We start from the raw sequence: 14,057 nt of genomic DNA, 5'->3' as shown, positions 1-14,057 counted from the left end.
TAGTTTTCTTATTTAAGCCGAAATCAGATCATTTTTGTAGCATCTTACAAAATTGAAAATATATTTTATTTTTTTTATTTGTTGCAAACCAAAATTGATTTTTATGAGATTTATGAAAGAAAAAAAAAATGTAACGATTAGGTAGAATCTATGTTTGTTGCTGGTTTTGGAGCAACCATTAAAATTAGCGGCCATGAAAAAAAATTCAAAAAGATTGAGACCGCTCATAAAATAAAATAAAAAATATTAAAGGAAAATAAAATAAATGTCTCCTCGAAGACACTTTGAAATTGAATGGAGAAGAACCATAGAATAAAATGATACAAATTAAACGGGCATACGCTGGCTAACATTTTTTTATGCGAATAAAATATATTGTGGAATATATTCCAGCTTAAAAAGCAACGGTTTTCAAATTGAGATGTAAAAAAAATATTATCCGTAAATTCCAATGAAATGAAAATATATAATTATATACTTATATAGGATCGTTGTATAGAGAATGCAAGTGGAGTACACGTGCAAAATTTTTATAGAATTTGTTTTGACAATTAATATGTAACTTTCAAAATAAAAATATTTGTATAGAATATTTTATGGTTTGTTTCAAATAAAATCTTTTAAGAGATTATAAGTTTTAGAGATACAAAACTGTATGTATGGATTGTTTAGAAAAATAAAAATTAATCTTGGTTTCGGGTTGGAGATTAGTTGGGTCGAAAATACAGTGAATCTTTCGATTACCGGAAAAAAACTGTATAAATTTATAAATCATATTTCTACCTATACAAACATATAAAGAAGATTTACCAAAAAAAAAAAAACATATAAAGGAGGGTGAAAGACCGTGACCACTTTTTTATACTTTTATTTTTTTTATTGATTTAATGCTTAATTTTCAGTGCAAAATAAATGTGCATTTGTACAGTGTAGATCTATATTTTCCTCTTTTATTCCTTTTTTTTACAGCTTTATAACTTTATCATAAGGTTTTCTATATAAATGCACCGACTTCTCTACTTTATTTGTTAATTCAGTCTTTTTCCTTTCAAACTTTGTAACATTGTGGTCCTTATTTTTTTATATTTCATTCGTTAAATAAAAAAAATTAAATAAGTCGTCTAAAAATATTTTCCCCACTCTGATAGTTCACTCTTCATATCAAATGCCAATATCCGTTTTGTTTATTCAATCGAGAAAAATAAAGAATAATGTCAAGAATAACATTTTCTTTATTATTTTTTCATGAAAGCTAATTTTAAAAATCCTTAAAACTAGATATAAATATGCGTTGTAAATTACTTTAATTACATAAATTTAGTTATGGGATTTAAATATCACTTTGATATTATATTGATTATAAAATTACTAGTTTATAATGTTCATTTATATTAAAAATTAGACATCAATTTTTTTTTTATCTATTGTGTATTACGGTTCCTAGAGTCACATATCCGTCTTAAAAAAAATTTACAATCTCATTTAATAGATGATCTAAAAGATCTAATCTAATTTTGTATCAGCACCACAAATCCATTAATAGAATAGATTAATATATAAATTCAGGTTTATTTGATTCGTTCTCATTCAGATATTTTGGCTTCGTGAATTTATTATTGTTATTTAGATCAAATTATTAAAAATAAAAACATTTGGAATACTGATATGATTCAAAATTCATATATATGAAATAAAAAAAATCATGTTAAAGAAATATGGAGAGGTATGCATTGCACAATAATTAAATCTTCTAATTTGATGGGATTAAAAGGGCAATAATTCAATCAAAAGACGTGTTTAACTTTGGTTAATTTAATTAGTTTGCTTTTTATCTTCTTCTATAATCATGCTCTTTGTAGGTTAATTGTCAATGATAACTAATAAGGTCTAATCAGGATGCAAAACCGCTTACGGAACCCTAATTGCTAATTAGAGGACATGTGTTATATACGTCGCGACAAAAAACAATGAAAGTGACAACCTTAATTATTTTTTTTTTTTGTATTTTTCATGCGTTTTTTTTTTCATTACGTGGGAGCGAAAAATACGACAATACGACACTATGTATTATACAAAACATGTGTGCACTTAGACTTTATGTATAATCATTACAAATGTTTTATAATCATCTCTCTCTTTTTTTTTTTTTGGTTCCGTTTACGACTTTACGTTGCTTTCTTTTTCTTTGGACCGTCTCAATTCTTATGGAATCTTCCTGAAAATTCCCAAGATATTCGTGTAACCAGCCTCATATATATATATATATATGAATTAATGTGTATATGTATACTTCATTAATTATGAAAAAAATGAGAAAATGTGTAAGAAATAAATACTTGAAACGGTCGACAATGAGTGTGAATAACTCGTATACGCAAGAAAATCATATTAGAGATCGAATAAATATTTTAAACTATTTTTTTATTTTGTTTAAATTATTTGTTGGAATTAATTAAGAAAGAAACAAACAAACAAAATAAACCAAGAAAAAATAATCAAGTCACTAGGCTATCTCTTGTCGTCGTCCTTAAACAACGTCTTTCCAAAAATCTGAAACCCAAAGAAGGATATGGAAAATATAAAACAATATTCGTGTTTACGTATAAAAAAACGAGTTTATATATTTCGTAGTTTTTTTAAATAAATATAAATATAATAATACGTAAACCCTAGTATTTGATAAACTCAAGATTTTCAATTGAATTTTATTAGGACTATATGTACTTTGCAATAAACTTTATTGCGAATCATGGCATGTCAAATTAATTTGCAAATCAAACAGAAAAAAATTCTTAATAATTAGGGAAAAAAAAATTGAGTTGTTCGCAAGTCCTTGTCCATATTCAATTACCTTTGCAAGTACAAAAATGGCACCATTTTATTTAGCATCTCAACCACAATATATATATATATATATATACAATGTACAAATTGCTACATCTCGGATCACAAGTCTCATTTTAATTTAGTGTTACGCGAACTTTAACTGCAAAAAAAATAAGAAGAGTACGAAATTGTAATTAATTTGGCTGTCGGGTGAATAGAAACAAACAGAAAATAAATGACGATAATTATGTTCACACGGGCTGGAACGTTAGAATTCATCTATGATGAAATTTCAGTATCATGACATTATTAATATAATAAAATAAATAAATAGTGTTAATTTGATTATGCATATATATATATATATGCATAATCTATTGTTGCACTTGTTTTATTAACATCAATGGTAAATGGATATATTTTTATAAAATTTCAATGCCTTTTATCTATCCTTTGACAAATAAAAGCTACAATAACAACGATCACAAAAATTTGAAAACACGTTATAGTCCTAAAAAAAATCACGTAAAATTGATAAAACTTATATAAACTAATGCTATGTATTTAAATGAACCGACATAAACCTATTTCGCTAACATGGGCTTGGATACAAAAAGCAATCGATTAGCAAATGATTTGCAAAATTTAATTATTAAATTTGCTCAGGCAGATCATAGAATACTAATGCCACGTAATTACATAAGTCCATAACTTGTTGAACCATCGTAATTATATTGTTCCCTGCACATGCTGTGGTCCGGCGGTCGATTATAAATTCTTATCCTTTTCAATTTTTAATCGACCTTCACTCTATATATATAATTCTGTATTTCTTGTTTCCAATAAAATTTCGACTTCGTTCCCGAGACATATTCATTGCTTAATAAGAAACCGAAGGAAAAGAAATATGAAAGGTGTCATTTTATACAAATTATTGGCATGCGTTAGATGTATAAATTATACAAATCAATGACAAATACTTATATATTAAGGTTTTTCTTTCATATTTTTTGTTTTTCAAAGTTTTAGGAATGGATGTATATTCTGATTGTTAGAAGCCGGTATTATATAAAAATATAAGAATAAATGAAAAATCAAATTGAAAACAAAAAATTATTTTTAATATAAATATTTTATAGTAAAAATTAAATTTGAAATAAATAAAAACTCGATCTAGAAAATTCGAATGACATAAAATGCGTATGATATGCTTTTTTTTTCTAATTTAGAAAAACGAATTAAAAAAAATTATCCAACCTTAACATATGGTCCTCTCTCTCTATCTATCCATAATTACATACCATATTATTTAAAAGAAATAAATTTAAACAGTTGAACCAAATATGGAAAAAAATGTTTATAGCAGAATCATTAGAGTGGAAGAAGAATCTCCGTTATAAATAAATCATTAATTACATCTAACAAAACAAATGTTTGAGATATCTATTGTAACGACCCGAGGCCGCTACGGAATGATAGAGCTGTCTCCACACACCAACACGGGACTTTTTAGCGTGTTTTGTCCTCACTCACACACATTCCGGAAAGTACTTCCCAAGAGGTCACCCATCCTAAAACTACTCCAAGGCCAGCACACTTAACTTTGGAGTTCTCTCGAGATGGGTAACCGAAAAGGTAGATGCATCTTGTTGCTATGAGTAGTTCAATTAATTCCTTTAAGTTATCTTAGACTGTGTAGTCCCATATCTACATAGCCCTCGGATCTCTCTCATTCTGGTGCGTTCGATTCATCCATGTACCCCCTAACCAGAAGCTCGTCAGGAGCCGCCCCTTGTCCATGCCTCTCGCACCGACGATCACTCCCCGCCCTCCTACGGTATCCTGGGTTATCACAGGCCCACCAGCTTCCACCTGGTTCGTCCACGAACCACACCGTACTGGGAGAGAATCAGGCTCTGATACCATTTGTAACGACCCGAGGTCGCTACGGAATGATAGAGCTGTCCCCACACACCAACACGAGACCTTTTAGCGTGTTTTGTTCTCACTCACATACATCCCGGAAAGTACTTCCCAGGAGGTCACCCATCCTAAGACTACTCCAAGGCCAGTACGCTTAACTTTGGAGTTCTCTCGAGATGGGTAACCGAAAAGGTAGATGCATCTTGTTGCTATGAGTAGCTCAATTAATTCCTTTAAGTTATCTTAGACTGTGTAGTCACATACCTACACAGCCATCGGATCTCTCTCATTCTGGTGCGTTCGATTCATCCCTGTACCCCCTACCCAGAAGCTCGTCAGGAGCCGCCCCTTGTCCATGCCTCTCGCACCGGCGATCACTTCCCGTCCTCCTACGGTATCCTGGGTTATCACATTTATCTTGATCCAAGTAGAGGGAGTCTATATGCAACCTTAATTGTATGAACTTTGAATGAATGAACTCTCACTAAAATTTGCATATCATATACTAAGATTGTAACTTGTAAGCATATATAACAAATCCATAATAAAATATTTTTAATATATCGTCAAATTTTAAAACCAAGAACACAAATGCCCTTTTATTACAATAGATTTCTTTATTCCAACACACTAATGAAGATCCCCCGACTCCTGATTTTTTTTTATAAAAAAAAAAAGCAGAAGAAATGCAAAATACCCAAAACAAAAGGACCCATCTCGTTCTACTTCTCTCCGACATGTCTGAAAAATCTGACAGAAAAAAAAAAATTGACGGCCCATTTTGGGAAATCGAGAACATCTGTTTCACAAATTTCAGTACTGTAACGCGTCAGCGGAAGCCATTAGAGGCTGATTCAGGTAAAACATGTTCATGGTAATCTGATTCATGAACAGATCATCAGCCTGGGAGTGATCAAGAACGTTCGAACACAATCCATAGACGCCATTGTTGCTGTTGTTGTTGCTGCTGGCGAACGCGATGATGTCGTTGAGGGAATCCAATCTGTGTCTGAGCTCATCGATCTGTGCTCTGAGGACGGAGTTCTCAGCCTCGACGGCGAGGTAATGCTGCGTTGTGATGCTGACACTTGTCACGATCTGGTGGTTCTCCTTCCTCAGCTGAGCAACCTGAGCCGTCAGATCATCCAGCAGCTTCTGCTTCCTCATCCTCGACCTCCTCGCTGATTCTCTGTTCGATATCATCCTCTTCCTCTTCCTCTGCTCCATCACCGCCTGCAGATTGTTGTTCTCTTCCGACAACAGCGACGACGACGACTCCATCAATATCATACACACACACAGACACACAGAGAGACAAACACAGAGAGACAAACAAGGTTGCAACTTTACGGATCCAAACGGGTAAAGGAGAGATTTTTATGGGTTTTCAGTGGATTCAGCAGGACCCAGATGAGAAAAACGAAGGAAAACAAGATCTAAGATACGGCAGAACAAGGAGAAACACGAAAGAAGCTTATTGGTTTATAGCTAGGGTTTATATATAAGGAGATTTTTAGAGAGGAAAGGTTTCAGAAATCATGAGACATAGTAGAGCCAGTAGAGGAAGACGACAGAGAAGGATTGAACAAGATGGGTCCTGCGCCTGATTATGGAGTTTATCATAAACCCGGAGAGGAGGATTTCACTGAGAATTGGAGACATGTATCTCAAACATCAATAACAACGGATTCAGCATCAAGATTTTCTCTTTCTTTGATTCACTTGCTCCAGCAATTTCCTCTCGTCAGAGAAAGAGGGGGAAAAACTCAAGATCTAAGATCTTAAAGTGAATCTCTTGAAAAACAGGGTCTTCCCCCTGCAAATGGAGCGAGAGAGAGGGAAAAGAGAGAGTATAAGAACGGGAGAGATCTCTATGGGGAGAGAGAGAGAGGGAGAGAGAAGGGGGCTTGGGAAGGTTTAGGAGAGGAAATTTATAGAGGAACAGGGGAGGCTCTTGCAAGTTGCAACTTGACGAGGAAGTATTTTTTGCCCCTTTGGGATCTCACTTTGGAGCAGATTCTTTCTCCTTTGTAATAAATTGAAATCCTTAAAAAGGCAAAATCTCGAAGATATTTTGAAATGATGTAAAAACAGTTTTTTTTACCATTGCCATAAAATTGCAATATAAAAAGTTTGTCTTTGAAACTATAGATTTTCTTGAAAAATATATGTCATGAAAATTTTTAAAATACGAGGAATATATTTCTTCTTACCAACAAACTAAATCAATCAAATAATTTAGTAATTCGATCGTAGTTCGTTTATTCTTTTCTTACTGTAATTTTATGAGAAATTTTCTAAATACTCGTTCCGTTTCTAATGACGTTCTACAGAATATATTTTGTTACTAAATTTATATCGTTTTAGATTTTCTATTTTATTTTAAAAAAAGTTTATAATTTTTTTTAATTAAAAATATCTAATTTTCATGGAATGTTAATGGAAATGTGATTTAATAAGGATATATATGATTTTGTTTATATTTCTTTAAAATTGTGGAAAGATTTAAAACGTCATTTATTTGAAAACCTAGGGACTAACACTTTTTTTATATTTTACCACAGATTTTTACTAGAAAAAGTATTATATCATGTTCCAAATTTTTACGAAACTTCAGCACGCATAATAATCCCAAACTTATATAATTTTAAATTATTTAAGCCTACAAACAAAACTACATTAATATCAATATTAGTCACCAAATTGATGCCTAACAGAGTAGCCATCAAAGTTGGTAATGGTCGTTATCGTATGGATTCAAAAAAGAATCTACGTGCAATCGAATATTCGATAAAAATATAACATTGTCATACCTGAAATGAAATGGGTTTGTCTAAATATATTTTGTATAATGTTATATACATATGAAGCTAAAACTAGTTAATATTTACACTCTAATAATATTTTCTGAATTTATTATTGCCGTTTTTCAGATTTAGAAATACATATGTAGAATTTTAATTCCATTAAGGTTTAATCTTTAAGATATCTATTTTAATTCAGATTATACTTAATCTGAATTTTTTTTTTATTTTGGAAGTGTTTACTTTAAAGAAATGAGTTTTGTTCATCTTTTCAATTATTTTAATTAAAAATTCGATTATTAAACTTGTATTTATATAAAATTTGTATAATTTATAATTATGTATTAATCGAGTCACTTTTATTCATATATATATATATATATATATGTGTGTGTGTGTGTGTGTATTAAAGGAAATGACTACTTCTACTTAGATGTAATGTATGTTGGATTAGTGTTGAAAAGTCCGGAAGAAGAAAATGATGTCATTTCAAACTTTGGATTATAAATTATTATTATTATTTCATTTGTAGTCGTGTTTTCTTAATAGAAAAGAAAATAAAAAGAAAGCATATTTTTTTTTGTTAACAAAGATGCAAACGATGTCTTTTTTTTTTTGTCTCTTAAAAGAAAAAGTTGGAAAACAAATAAAGAAAATCAAGAACTTGTTTTCGTGGAATCTATCTGCTCTTGTGAACAGCACAAACCCGTAAAAGCAAGAAGGGAAAAAAAAATCCACTTCAATCTTTAATTAAAAAAATCATATAATTCCCAATTGTCATATGCAACAACAAAGAAAACTTATTTTAAAAAAAAAAACATAGAATTTAGAATCTCTGTCTTTAAGCCATCCAAAGAAACAATATGTCCGCACAATCTATCACTACCATCAATAAATAAAAATATACAGAATAAATTTAAATTATTTAAAGAAAAAAAGAACAATGGAATCTGCTGATATATATATATATATATATATATAAAAGAATATGTAAATGTAAATTGTACGTAGAAGAGGTTGGAGAAAAAGCTGATGGTACATGTGAGCTGGGGACTCCACATACAGCTGTTGCCCATTTCGACTCACACTTAGAATTTTGCTCTCAAGTTGTATAATAATTTTTTTTAAAAAGAAATTACTATTCATATTTTACCATTTGTTTGAATTTTTGATAATTTTATATAATTTTCACACAACATGGTACCTTACTTGGTACTTTGATTAATGGGATTTTTTTTTCAGTTACATTTTATTATGTGGATTGTTATTAGTTTTCATTTATTATTTTGTAATAACCTTTTCACTCTACTAGTACACAATATAAGATAATGATTAACAGATAGAGTGTAATGAAATTTTAGGACAAAGACAGGAAGAGAGTAAAAGACAAAATAATTTTTAAAGATTCCTTGTAACAGTGTTATAAATAAAATATCAATATTTGCAAATATTAATGGAACTGTACCAATAAATAAAATTAAATCTTATTGTATTTATAAATTCTATGTGTTTTTAGTATTTTATGTTTATAGAATTTTGATGTCAAATGTGGCCAACTGCAACCTTATCTTTTGATTTAAATGTAGTAAACTTAATACAGTAAATAAGTATATTATAAATTTTATATTCTCTTCCAACAATTTAATTGTGAGAAAATCTAAATAAGAATAGAGTAAAAGATGGAAGAAATTGTAAAAGATTAATAGTATGAATATTTTGATTTAAAGACAGTATAATTTTTAAGAATTAAAAAAATAATAATACAGTAAATGGGCTGCATATTAGAAATTTTAGATTCCCTTCTAATGATTTATGAGAAAATAAGAAATAATAGTGTAATTTTGTATGAGGGGGAAGAGTTTTTGAAGATCATGTTAATGTAAAACCTAAAAAGAGAGTAATGAATTGATGGTCCACTAACTTTTTCGTAATTTATTTATTTTTGTTATATTTTCACTCCACAAAATTACACAATTTTTTTTAACAAAAAAAAAATTACACAATTTATGATACTCCCATTGGAATTTGGAGTTTTTATGGTTCTTGTAAAACGTGCAAAGATTCATCCCATTTCCCAATACTATGCATGACTTTCACCAATCCGAATCAATTTGGTCGGCTTCTTAAGCTTATTTACAGAAAAAATAAAAAAAATGGTTAAAGAATTTAAAATCAAATACCTAAAATTACAAAAATAAAATTTAATGTTACGATTATTATGATTTCTTGTTTAGAGGGAAAAAGATGAATCGTGCAGAGTGGAAAATATCTTATTTTTATATCCATTTGAATAAATACAATAACATACGGATATGATTTTTACCGTCAAACCAATTAGGGTTTAACGATTTAAGGGAATTTAAATGAAATTTATAGGGTCGAAAATATGAATTATGACTTTATTCTTATATCTATTTGACAAATAAAAAATAAATAGCTGTTGTTATTTACGTGTGTGTATATATATATATATATATATTATTCCATAGATACCAACATGTATTTGTTGAATATATCTGAACAAAGACGAATTCCATGTTTTTTTGTATTATTATTATTATTATTATTATTATTATTATTATTATTATTATTATTATTATTATTATTATTATTATTATTATTATTATTATTATTATTATTATTATTATTGATGATGATGATTATGATGATGGTCCCCGATGATTTCTTAGAACGGCCCCTCTGAAAATTTCATGGAATATATAAATATATATGGGGATGTTAGGTACGTCCATTTGTTGCACTTTCACTTATTTCACTTTCAACTTTTAATTATTTTAATTGGTAAATACAATTATTGTTATTTTTACTATTTGGCATATTTGTGAGTGAAAATGGTGACCTTATAATGATGAGAGGGTAATTTCGTCTTTTTGCATCACTAAATGGACCACGTACGACGTGATTAATGGTCGCTTTTGTTTGCTACACTTTAAGTGTACAAAATCACTTTGACCACCAAACTCTTAAATTTGGAGGGAAAAAAACATTTTGTCTTATAATATTAAATATTGGACCACAACGTGATTATTGATGCTTTTATCATTCAGATCCGAGTCGCAATATATCTCCCATTGAATAAAAATAAAATTAATTTTCAGAATTCATTTTATACTTTATCGAATTCATAGCTATTTTTCAAATATATTTTACAAATTTACGCTTATATTTTTATCTAAAAACGCAGCATAAACTCGTAATCTTGGATAAAATGACAAAAACATCTTTAACTATTATTTTTTAAAATAATAATTACTTATGGCCTTAAATAATATCCCATGATGTATATTGTGCATTTGTTTTTCCGGTCAAAATGAACACGAATTGATTAACTAAAAATTAATTTATTTCAATAGTCACCGTCATTATGAATGTTTTAGATGTACATTATTTTGGAACTGAAAATACGTCGGTTGGTTAAATATTAAAAAAGTTAGAATCGTATGGATTTGAATACATATTAGAACTGTTATATAGTTTGATAATAATTCATACCAAATGACGGCTTATTATACATAAATAAAACATCTGATCAAATCAAATCGTTATTTGGAAGAAAAATAGCATATAACTATCTAATTTTTTACAAAAATCTCAAATAAATACTTTAAATATCTTAACTTTTCAAAAATTTTATAGAAATACCTAATTTTTTTAAAATTTTCCAAATAAACCCAACGACGTTAATTACTTTTATTTGAAAAATACATTAACTTTGAGTTTATATGAGAAATTTTGAAAAGTTTAGAAAAGTTTAGATATTTTTATAGGATTTTTGAAAAGTTTAAGTATTTATAGAAAAATTTATAGTTTTATTTATGTCCGACTTTTATATAAATTTATGTATTTATATGAAATTTTTCTTATTTGGACAGTTTGTGAGTTATCCTCCTTGGTTAGAAAGATTGCGTTTTTTGCAATAATATTTTGTTTCCTTCAAGTTCAAGATTCATTGAATCCATAACATATGAATATCTCGATATGCATTTCCTATCAAAATACCAAAAAAAAAAAATCGAAACGTAAGATTATAATGCAGTCAGTCCATATGACAGGAATACGGTAGCTGTAAAAATACGAAACATTTATATATTTTTAGAAATTGATACGTAAAAAACATGTATATATAATTGTTGCAAAATCTTAGTGGGGACTACGAAAGAAAAAGAGGGGACGAAAAGGAAGAAACAAAAGCAACAAAAAATAAATAAATAAAAAATGTACAAAAAAAATATAAAAACAAAATCAAAAGTTTTGGGGAGTTTTTGTTTGGCATCACGAGTGATTTGTTTTCTTTTTTCCCATTTATATAAAAAATACAAATTAACTTGTCACAAAAAAAAAAAAAAAACGATTTCCTTAGGAGAGAACAGAATTCAATGATGCAATAATTTGGTCATGGTCACGGACTGGTTGGTGACACAATTCTACATTTTTATAAGAAAGTCCAAAGTATTTATATAAATAAAAAACCACAATTTTATATTAAAAAAAACGATTCCTAATTAATTTACAAAATTCATCTTGAACTTTTTGGTAATTTTAGATTTTTTAATTTGACTTAAACAAAACCATATGAATCCATTGAATTTTCAATACGATTATGTATTATAAAATCAGATTTAATTTAGATAGAATTAAATAAGATTTGGTCTTGCATACACACCAAAATACTACCCTAATGTTAGTAGGTGAAGAAACCACCATAAATGAAGTGAAAACAATAACCATGACATAAACTAATTTGCCTCGTTCAACCGGTGAGAAATTAATTTGCATAGTTCAATTTGTGAAACGGGATGAAAAACGTATGTTCTATCCCGATATCAAATCTTAAACTTGGGAAGAAGATGTATATTTCAAATCATATAACTAATCTCATTTGCGAGATTAGTTTGTACATTGATTTAGAAAAATCAACTATATATATATATATATATATATATACACACAAAAATATAACCCTTTTTGGGTTTTTATAAAGCATGCATGGTAAGCCAAATTTCATTACAAAAACACCGTAATAAAATTCATTGTTATTCAATAGTTTTATTTAATATGTATAAAGAAAAACAATGTCAAAATATGTTGAAACCCACCAACCCGATCATAGACTATATCTTGTCATGGGACATGTTCCTATCAAAATCAAATTTGGTTCGAACGAAAACAATGTCATCTCATCAATGTTTCGAGTTAAGGTTGTCTAATTTTAACTCGTTTAGGTTTCAATTCAAAACCAACGAATTTAGGATGGACCGTTGCCATAATTATTATGCAAAAACCAACCAAACTTGTATATTGTCTTGAACGGTATCAAGTCACGGTAATTTCCACAGAAAACGGTAAAAAAGAATTGGTAAAATCACACACACACGAACACGAACACGAACACACACTCTCTCACCAAATCTGCCAACATCGGGTTCACTTTCGAAATTAATTTACAAAAAGACGGTGAACAAATCGATCTCGGAGTTGAATTTCTCTTGTTCGATCAAAAAACCGGCACTTGTTCTTGGATTCTTGAAGGATCTTTAGTACAATTCTCTCACTTCTGATCTTCTCGTCCCGTCTTTCGCAGATTTAGAACCCGAAAAACTGGAAAGAACACGAAAGATAAAACGTTTCAGAAACAATCGGAATTTGATACGATACGATATGTGAAAGTCGTGTATAAGTGTATGTATATACACTCTCACCAGCTTCTTCTTCTTCTTCTTTTTCTTCTCGATGTACGCAAGAATCTCCTTCTGGCTTGCTAGGGCTTCGTCCAAAGCCTAAAACCCAAGATTACGTTATACAGAAACAATCGTTATTAATAAGGACCAAACATTCATGTATTTGGACCGACAGGGTTGGTAAATCGATCGATTATTTACCTTCTTTGTCTCGGACAACTCTTGTTCAAGGGCCTGAACGCGGTTAAGTGCAGCTTGAAGTTTCTCATCTTTCTCATCTGCAACAACATTTGTCGGTTTCGAGTCGAGAAATTTGCATTTATCTTCCAGTTCCGCCATTCGTTTCACCATCAAGATGAACTCGGAGCTCGAGACCGGGGCCGGGAACTGAGTCTGGTTCTGCCTAGATACCGACGATTCCTCGTAATAAACAGATGTTCCGTACAGTGCGGCCTCCGTGAGTTTTCGTGGCATGTCCTTGGATAGTCGAACCATTGCCACAATGCCCATCACAAAGGCGATCACCCCTCCCACAAGGAAACCGTCTCCTTTCATGGGTGACCCCTTCCGCAAGTAACGGTCTGTGTGTTCAGTAAGAATGAAGGTGAAAAATGTCGCAGAAAACCGAACAAGAAGTGGCACGTTATCACAGAACATAACAAGAAGAAACCCATCAGAAGTTCCGATGGCTCGGAACTTTAATTAAGAGTAATGGCGATATAATATACCTCCGGTGACGGGAAAGTTTTCGGTTTGATGAGATTTTGCAGGCCAAGCCATATCCATTGGCTTTTCGACCGGGTTG

At 30.0% G+C, this 14,057-nt stretch overlaps 2 protein-coding genes across 2 annotated transcripts in view; both read right to left on the bottom strand.

Moving 5' to 3' along the window:
* Positions 1-5,333: 5,333 nt before the first annotated feature.
* LOC104819620 (bZIP transcription factor 11-like) lies at positions 5,334-6,697 on the bottom strand. Its single transcript, XM_010549765.2, has one exon. It carries the CDS (start codon positions 6,037-6,039, stop codon positions 5,563-5,565), a length of 477 nt encoding a protein of 158 aa, XP_010548067.1. The 5' UTR covers positions 6,040-6,697; the 3' UTR covers positions 5,334-5,562.
* A 6,163-nt stretch (positions 6,698-12,860) lies between these two features.
* The window catches only part of LOC104819618 (phosphatidylinositol/phosphatidylcholine transfer protein SFH1), a 3,754-nt gene continuing 2,557 nt past the window's right edge, over positions 12,861-14,057 (bottom strand). Inside the window, exons 11-14 of the mRNA XM_010549763.1 lie at positions 13,981-14,044; positions 13,454-13,833; positions 13,274-13,351; positions 12,861-13,172 (exon numbers count right to left, since the gene is read on the bottom strand). Coding sequence (XP_010548065.1) covers positions 13,158-13,172; positions 13,274-13,351; positions 13,454-13,833; positions 13,981-14,044 — 537 coding nt within the window. The 3' untranslated portion in view covers positions 12,861-13,157. The remainder of the gene's footprint in view (positions 13,173-13,273; positions 13,352-13,453; positions 13,834-13,980; positions 14,045-14,057) is intronic.

Source organism: Tarenaya hassleriana, unplaced genomic scaffold (genome assembly GCF_000463585.1).
Source record: "Tarenaya hassleriana unplaced genomic scaffold, ASM46358v1 Cleome3, whole genome shotgun sequence".
NCBI classification, from domain to species: domain Eukaryota; kingdom Viridiplantae; phylum Streptophyta; class Magnoliopsida; order Brassicales; family Cleomaceae; genus Tarenaya; species Tarenaya hassleriana.
This window is presented reverse-complemented; position numbering and strand designations above follow the sequence as displayed.